Source organism: Aplysia californica, unplaced genomic scaffold (genome assembly GCF_000002075.1).
Source record: "Aplysia californica isolate F4 #8 unplaced genomic scaffold, AplCal3.0 scaffold00010, whole genome shotgun sequence".
NCBI classification, from domain to species: Eukaryota; Metazoa; Mollusca; class Gastropoda; order Aplysiida; family Aplysiidae; genus Aplysia; species Aplysia californica.
The window spans coordinates 2,590,147-2,598,903 of record NW_004797280.1 but is presented as its reverse complement, the minus strand read 5'-3'; the positions used below and the strand labels follow the sequence as shown (position 1 = coordinate 2,598,903).

Below are 8,757 nucleotides of genomic sequence, written 5' to 3'. Positions count from 1 at the left end.
TAAATTAAACTTGGCAACCAACCAGAGGAAAGGTTAAACTAACGACATGCCAGCGTACAATCCCGAACGATTACTAGAACCAGATATATTGCCGTGTTTGTGCGAATTTCCTCTGCGGTTCGAAAACTAAGCGGAGCTGTGGGTTGATCGCCGACCACACAAGAGCCCCACATGTCTTCTTTATTGCTGTAAAATTTCAGATCTCTGCGTTTAGTAGATTTTCCGTACCAACTTAAAATTACCACCCATCCATTTATAAAACACTAGATCTGGAAACTAGATCACGCATTCCAAACGCGAGGTGCCGGCATGCAAGAGGCGCGTGATCGCTACGCGGCTTGTGATTGGCTGCCTATAACCAAATAGGTCACCGATGACTCCATCGCGGGCTTTCCCGATAGCGCTTTACTAAGTTTTAGAAGGGGTGATCGCTTCGCGGTAAAAACGATTTCACGCAAATATCAGTCTTTAAGATCCAAAGTAATAAAGACATCGAAAAAGTGATAGCAGAACTAGATTCTGCACTAAAAATCACATGGAGATGGCAAGTTTCATTCATATGCTCCAATTCATTACTGACTTATGAACAGTTTTTCCTCAAAATACAGTAGTCTCCGCCTAAGATCCCACCGCTTACGATCCCGGTTCGCTTAAGATCCCGCTGATTTAAGAAAACAGAATTTATACTACACAAAAGTCACCTCTAAGATCCCGCTCTGATTCACTCTGAAGGTCTACATTCGGCTAAGATCCCGCATTTCAGATCATAATTTGCGGGAAAAAAAAACGGGCGGGACAGCCGATCAACCAAGAGTGAAAATTTGAGATCAATAAACTGTCCGTCGCATCAAAGATCAGCTGCTATTGTGAATGTGATCACATACATGTTGTAAAACTCGATGAAGCGATACAATGTTTGCCCCAGACGGGATCACACCGGGGTGTGAACTGACAAACACGTTTGTTTTCCTCGAACATCTCACTCACACCTGAGCTATCCCCATAAACTTACATCACTCATTGGGTGGGTAGGGCCTACACGTTCGCTCCTGGCGGGATCACATTGAACTGTGAACTCTTCCCTGACCATTGGAGAAGTTGTTTCTACTCCCGAATTTGCGAGACAGACTGAATTTTAATTGGTGTGTTCACAACGTAATGGTGTGTAACGACAAAGGCGGTTGGGGGAGATGGAAAGCTATAAATTTTCGACAGGTAAGGGGGAGGGGAGGGGCAACTTGATAAGCGTAGATCTTGAGCCTCATGATAGGATAATAAGTGAAAATGGCACGCCTCATCCCACTATGCCCTGTGATAGGTCATCAAGGTTAACCACTCTTTCCTCGCCATACGTCATAAACCCACAAAGCGGTCACGTCAGTTCATTTTAGAGTGGATAGAGACCATTTTACAGATTGTAAGCCTTAACATGGGTCACCATAGATTCTTCCCTGGGTTCGTCGGTTAAGATCCCGGTTCGCCTAAGATCCCGCTTTTCCTTGCTCCCGAGCACCGGGATCTTAGGCAGAGACTACTGTACATCAAAACATGTCCCACATTTTGGCGATTTTTTCCTATATATATATGAAGGTCCTCCAACATTTTGCAAACAAAAATCCCAATAAATTTTTTATTTATCAATGGATTTTTAAAATTTAAAAACCATAGTTCTTAGAATTTACTGTATTTTCATTTTAAGTCCATTTTTAAGCAATTTGGATGAAAATTTAATTTTTCATTGTCATTGCTAGATAATTTAGGTCAATTTCCGAATGTTTTACACTCAAATTGTTCTTTGTACCTGCACAATGGTATTCAAAACTATCAAACAAGCTTATTTTTTATCAGGTAGTATCATTTCATACAAAATCAAGCTTATTTGAAATATTTTGTGTATAGAAAAATGGAAGTCTTGTTTCCTGACTAGATCTAGATCTAGATCTAAATCTAGATTAGATCTATCCTTTCGAGCTACTCATGTCTAAGTGGGTCAATTTCTTCTAGATCTAGATCTAGATCAATAATTTCATTGGACGAACATCTAGAGCTACCAACTTGGCATGTTTTGAATGAGACGTATGCCTCGATTACGAACCAACGCAAGCGGTTCTAGAAGAAAGCCACAAACGCACACAAATTCAAGCACACTGACACACACACACTTGACCTGCATGAATGGGGATCCGACTCGGGACCCGAATGATACGTAAGAGGATGCGCTGAGCCAGGAGCTACACTGATTCGGGACCAGAACGTAGGCGAGGTGCCGAAATAGGCTTTTATCGGGCTACATAGTCATAGTCATAAACCCGGCTCCCGCAGGTTGACGGTTAATATTAGCCCATTGTCTATTGTGTTTGTTGGGGTGGTCGCTTTTTATGGAAGTCCTTCCGATTTAGATTCTAGATCTAGATAAAATCTAGATCTAGACTTAGAGTCTAGACTCTAGTATACAGTTACACACCTTCGTTTTCGTCCCTGGTCTGTTCCTGCGAATGATGGGATTCGCTTCATTCGCCATTTTCATCTTGACATGAGATTGTGAACCCACTAGAAAGAAGAACAACGGCCAACGGGGTCTCTCTCGTTACGATTGTGGTGTCTTTACTTGAATCTTGACCCAAAAAAATGGACCAATATGTGAGGAAAAAAAAAATAAGGAACGAGCAAATGATGATATAGGCCTAAGCTCTCCTTTGCAAAGGCTAGGCCTCTGGACTCTAAGGCTATCCGACTGCAGCCAGGTACCGGAAGTTTCGGCACAACTACTAGTCTAGGTCTTGGCAGGTATCGATCAAGATGATGAGACTCTGGTATTGACTAGCTTTACCAAAGATAGTACATAACAAGACGGGCCATTCAGCCAAAAAAGTGTCCGCAGGAAGTTTGCTCTTTGCTTCAGATGGCGCTGCAGTCTGTTTTGAAGCTCTCTTTCGTTTTTCCAGAAGAAGAATAGGAATAGCACCTCCTTGCGTGCGCAGATCGACTGCTGTTCATTACCAGTTCGGGTTCGTTCAGTGTGGAGTTATAGTTTGTTTGTTTTTTTATTTAATGACCTCTAGCCTTTCATTCTAAAGTCAAATTAAACGAAGAAAACAATCACCCTTTCCTCTGGAAGAGGTTTTTTGTCAGTGTAACCATTTTAAAAAAGCGTTCTTCCAAAATTCATTCAAAAACTTGCTAGTTTCACTTTAATTTTTTAAACTCAAGTAGGATAACTCTGTTCGCAAAGAGTGCGCTTTTGCGAAGAGGGCGCCACCAAATTTTGAGGACACTTTTTAAATTGGCTCAAAGAGAGAAGTGGCCCCTCTTGTTATGTAGACTCTTTGACCATGCCCAACTGAAAATAAGTCGACTAGATCTATAAAATTATGAACTCATCTCGAACAAAACTTGTATTCGAATTTTACTTTGACTTAATGAACTCGATTTCAAGGATAATTTACGATAAAAATCGCTTCCGGTAATTTAATTTCATAGCCAAATTTATTCGCCATTTTCGTCCCCCGAAACCTCTACAAATTATCATCTTTTCCCGTTGAAGAAGAAGAAGAAGAAGAAGAAGAAGAAGAAGAAGAAGAAGAAGAAGAAGAAGAAGAAGAAGAAGAAGAAGAAGAAGAAGAAGAAGAAGAAGAAGAAGAAGAAGAAGAAAAAGAAAAAGAAGAAGAGAAAAATATGCGGAGGAGGACGAGAAGAATAAAAAGAAAAAGAGGAGGAGGCGAGAAGAAGAAGAAGAAGATTACTTACTCGGTACTTCTTGGTTGGAGAATATAGGCATCTTACAGTCGGTACAATGCCAGCTGGCTGCTCCTCATCTCAAGGATCCTCATGTAAAGGGTCTGCTTGCTGATTGTGCCAGTTTATATCAGCTGCTTGGATAATAATATAATTTTTCTGGCATTTTCATGCAGGTTGCTGTCTCTCCAAGACCCCCTGAGACACCAGCTTCCCTAAGCTTTTCCAAAGAAGAAGAAGAAGAAGAAGAAGACGAAGAAGAAGAAGAAGAAGAAGAAGAAGAAGAAGAAGAAGAAGAAGAAGAAGAAATTACTCTGTTATACTTGGATGAAGAATATCACTGCGTTTGTTTTGAGTCAGCGAGCCGGACCTGCCGATCCCATTCGGAGCTGGTCTTCGACTGGCTTTTCCATGCAGGTTGCTAAAGATGTCAAGAAATCACTAAGAAAAGACAAGGAGGACTTCATGAACAGGCTGGCAGAGAAGACAGGGGGAAACAGCGGTAGGAGGGCACATGCGAATCCTTTACCAGACCACAAGGACACTTGCTGGAAAATACGGGAAACCTAAAGTAGGGCCTACCAGTAAAGGACCAAGAGGGGAAAAACATTTTTGGAAAGGAAGCTCAGTCTAAACGATGGGTTAGAGTTAGAGCATTTCAATAGTCTCCTGAACAGACCACCGTACCGAGTAACCCTCCAAACATCCTGCCAGCAAGAAATGAGTTACCAATCTGCTGTGATGCTCCTTCAAAACAAGAGATTCTGAATGCCATAAAAAGAAGCCGAACAAAGGTAAAGCGGCGGGTCCGGACCAGATTCCACATGAAGCCCTAAAAGCAGATGCCAATGTGACGGCAGGCATCCTCCTCCCACTGTTTACCAGGATCTGGAATGAGAGCAAGTTCCCAAAGGATTGGAAAGAAGGACACCTCGTGAAGCTTCCAAAAAAGGGTGATCTCAGCAACTGCAGCAACTGCAGCAACTGCAGCAACTGCAGCAACTGCAGCAACTGCAGCAACTGCAGCAACTGCAGCAACTGCAGCAACTACAGAGGGATCACTCTTCTCTCAATACCAGGTAAGGTCTTCAACAGAATCAATCTGGAGAGAATCAAGACAGCAACGGATCCAAGACTACGGGATGAACAGGCTGGTTTCAGGAAAAATCGCTCAACCACCGACCAGATTGCCTCGCTGAAGATTATTGTGGAACAGTCCCTGGAGTGAAACTCCCAGCTGATCGTCAACTTCCTTGACTATGAGTATGAGAAGGCCTTTGACAGTATAGACCGAGCAACACTATGGAAGATAATGAGACACCACGGAATCCCACAGAAGTTGGTGAACCTCATCAAGAGCATTTTAAAGGACAAGTTGCAGGGTTGTACTGTATGATGGCCAGCTCACTGACAGCTTTGACATCAAGACTGGTGTGAGACAGGGATGTTTATTATCACCGTTCCTCTTCATATTGGCAGTCGACTGGCTGATGAAAAAAACCCCAAGAGGACACCGAAATGGTATACAGTGGACACCATGGACACAGTTGGACGATCTGGATTTTGCAGACGACTTTGCGCTTCTGTCGCACACCCAGGAACAGATGCACGCAAAGACTTCAGTATTAAACAGCCTATCGATTCGGAGTCTGTTGGATTGAGGAACCACCCCGGAAAGTCAAAGGTCTAGGACAGATGCACAACGAAAGGAGCAGGTCACAATAGAAAGATTAAGGCACTAGAAAACGTTGAATCCTTCTGCTATCTTGGAAGTATAATTGACAGAGAAGGAGGAATAGGTGCTGAAATAAATTGGAAAAGCACAGCGGCTGCTTTCATATCTTTGGATAGGGTTTTTTTGTGGCGTCGGTGGCCTAGTGGTTAGGCTCTCGGACTCGCAATCGTAAGGTCGTGGGTTCGAATCCCGTCATGGGCCCGACGTTGTGTCTCTGGGAAAGGCACTTTGGACAAATTTTTCTCACTTTATCCAGGTGGAAATGGAAATGGATACCCGGCTATAGACAGAGAACGATCTTTGTCAGTTTGATAGTGTTTGAGCGCCTGAAATCCGAAGCTTGCACTGTATGCTTCCGCGGAAGCCGAAAATGTTTCTGGGTGTTCTCAGAGGGTCTGCTGGGATAATAATAGTTGTAAAGTGTTTAAAGCGCTTGCTCTTGAGCATGGATATGCACTATATAAATGCAATTATTATTATTATTATTATTATTATTATTATTATTATTATTATTATTATTATTATTGTTGTTATTGTTATTATTATTATTATTATTATTATTATTATTATTATTATTATTATTATTATTATTATTATTATTATTATTATTATTATTATTTGGAAGATCAGATCTCGAGATACCTCACTTCGAACAAAACTGAGGATTTTCAATTCAAATGTGAAGTCGGTCCTGTTGTATGGATGTGAGGCATGGAACGCATCACATATTTGCATAAAGAGGATCCAGGTTTTCTTGAACAGGTGTCTAAGAAAGTTACCGAGGATCAGATGGACAGACAGGGTCACCAATGTGGAAGTGTTAAGGAAAACAAGACAGATCCTAGTCAGAGATGAGGTAGGAAGAAAGCGGTGGCGATGGGTTGGACATACTCTCAGGAAGTCAGGCAGCTGCATAACAAAGAAAGTTTTGGATTGGAACCCAAGGGGTAAGAGATCAAGGGGAAGACCGCGTGGAACCTGGAGAAGATCGAATCATAGAAATCAATGTACGGAAAAGTGGAAAGACATGGAATAACATCAATAGAGGCCAGCCCAGGATAGAGAAGAAAGATGGAAGGTGTTTGTCCGTGGCCTATACCCTGGTGCAGGGTTTCGAAAGGCAACGATGATGATGATGATTTGAAGAAGAAGAAAAAGAAAAAGAAGGAGGAGCGAGGGGGGAGCGAGGAGCCTAGATAGGAGCAGACGTGGAAGAAGAAGAAGAAGAAGAAGAAGAAGAAGAAGAAGAAGAAGAAGAAGAAGAAGAAGAAGAAGAAGAAGAAGAAGAAGAAGAAGAAGAAGAAGAAGAAGAAGAAGAAGAAGAAGAAGAAGAAGAAGAAGAAGAAGAAGAAGAAGAAGAAGAAGAAGAAGAAGAAGAAGAAACAACAGCAACAATGAAAATGAGTCCCTAAATAATTTATGCATGGTTCGAAGCTCATAATGTTCAATACACGTTACCGTTAATTTAAAAAGTTCCTTTGTATTCTTTCATGCATTGTCCTAAAATGTAAGGGTTTTTAAAAAATCGAATAAGTCTAGGAGTTCAAAAAAGTGCAAGTGACAGGTTGAAGTAAAAAGTATAGATCTAGATTTAGATCTAGTCTAGGGCAAACTACTTCTGTTTTCCCTCTCTCTGAAGTTTACAGTGGGCTGAGGATTATTACTGAGGAATATGGGTTAACAAATAAAACAATTTTTCCACAATATTTTACTTTCTGTTTTTTAACCAGGCATGAGGCATGCCCAGAAACCAACATCCGGGCGTTATCGGCTCAAAAACATGGATGCCAACCAAAAGTTCTTCCTCATTTCCTGAAGTCGGCGACTGCCCAAAATGCTGCGGTGTCTGAAAGTAACTGATGACGCTGAGTCTTTACTTCGTCACACAGACAATTCTAGTGTATCTTAGTAGAGAGTGCTGAGTGAACCTTTCGTTACTGGAGTGTTCTGTATTTTCGAACAAGTGAATCAAACTGCTCAAAAGACCTTCGAGAGCCTCAACTCTGACGGTAGAGATTGGAGACTTTCGGAACTAAAAATTCCTGGGTCAAAGAAGAGGGATTGGAAGCTGTGGTGCAAAGGGACCGTGTGCTAGTACTAGTGTATCACCAACACGAATTGGACAGGAGGTGGGTGTTACCGGAATGTTTGATATTATATATGCTTCAGGCAATGCTTGTCCTTGAACAGTCAAAATCCTGTGTCTTGATTTTGATCCAGGGCCAGGGGACTCCCCCTGCCCCCCTCCCCCCCCAAAAAAAGGAGGGGGAGGGGGGGATTGCAGGAGGGGAGAGACTAAATTCACAAAATAATAGTTTGCGGCAGTTTTTAGTGACAAAATTGGGTAAATTTATAGAAACCCTGTCGCTTTTTCGGTGGAAGTGGGTATTCTCACCCGGGGTGAGAATAAAAAAAATTAAAATACGATCTAACTCTCACCCCGTCCCGGGTGAGACTTGCCAGCGTAGGCTATTCTCACCCGGTGTGAAACAAAACCTGTTTTTCCTCATTTTGGAATATACTGTCTATCGGTGTGGATGATCAAATTGATAAAAGCCAAGAAAAAATTACGTTAAAGCACAAAAGTAAGCTAATTTGATCGTCTTCAAAGTCAAAGATGCTTTACAACTTGGCTATTTCACTTTTCGAATTGAGCCGAACTACGTGGGTCGCCCTTTTGTTTTGCCCGTTCTCGCAAGATCTACTCCTCCCCTCTCTCTCTCTCTGTGTCTCTTTCTGATCTATCGGTGTGGACGATCAAATTGACCAAAACAAAGTTTAAAAATGATGTTAAACTAAAAAACAAAAAATTAATTTGGTTGTCTACAAAGATGCTACGGCTATTGAACTTTCCGAATCGGGCCAAACTACGCGGGTCGCCATTTTGTTTTGCCCGGAAGTTCTCGCGCTACTCCTCTCTCTCTCTCTTTCTCTCTCTCCACTGCCCACAGACAAAATTGCACGCTTTTAGACTAACACTAACAGTAGTAATAGATCTAGAACGTTTGTTCACAGCACAGAATTCTATAATTAGACTGTTATCACAGTGTAGAATTATGTGGTTCAGGGTGAACGCTTCACTGGTTGGCCTAGGCTATAACGGTGAATGCCCACCGGGTGAGAATAGCCAAAAGACTTGCCTGCGCTATTCTCACTCGGGGTGAGAATAGAGGTGGCCTTTTCGGTAGTTCCCATCCCCCCTCCTTATTTGAGCCTGGATCTACGTCCTAGCCTAAGCTACAACTGCAAAACGTCAAATTTATGGTAAAAATCAGGGGGCATGTTTT

General features: G+C 42.1%; 2 protein-coding genes across 6 annotated transcripts in view; one reads left to right on the top strand and one right to left on the bottom strand.

The window, feature by feature from the left end:
• LOC101856067 (MOB-like protein phocein) overlaps nt 1-2,840 on the bottom strand; it is a 22,047-nt gene extending 19,207 nt beyond the window's left edge. Inside the window, exon 1 of the mRNA XM_005089916.3 lies at nt 2,465-2,840. Coding sequence (XP_005089973.1) covers nt 2,465-2,527 — 63 coding nt within the window. The 5' untranslated portion in view covers nt 2,528-2,840. The remainder of the gene's footprint in view (nt 1-2,464) is intronic.
• Nucleotides 2,841-7,216: 4,376 nt separating this feature from the next.
• Nucleotides 7,217-8,757, top strand: part of LOC101862386 (leucine-rich repeat flightless-interacting protein 2) — a 36,698-nt gene continuing 35,157 nt past the window's right edge. For 3 of the 5 annotated variants that reach the window (XM_013083312.2, XM_013083304.2, XM_013083308.2), the window contains exon 1: nt 7,220-7,599. The gene's annotated coding sequence lies outside the window, so the exon portion shown is untranslated. Of the gene's footprint in view, nt 7,600-8,757 lie in introns of all 5 variants that reach the window. The other 2 variants (XM_013083289.2, XM_013083285.2) reach the window with 1 other exon arrangement.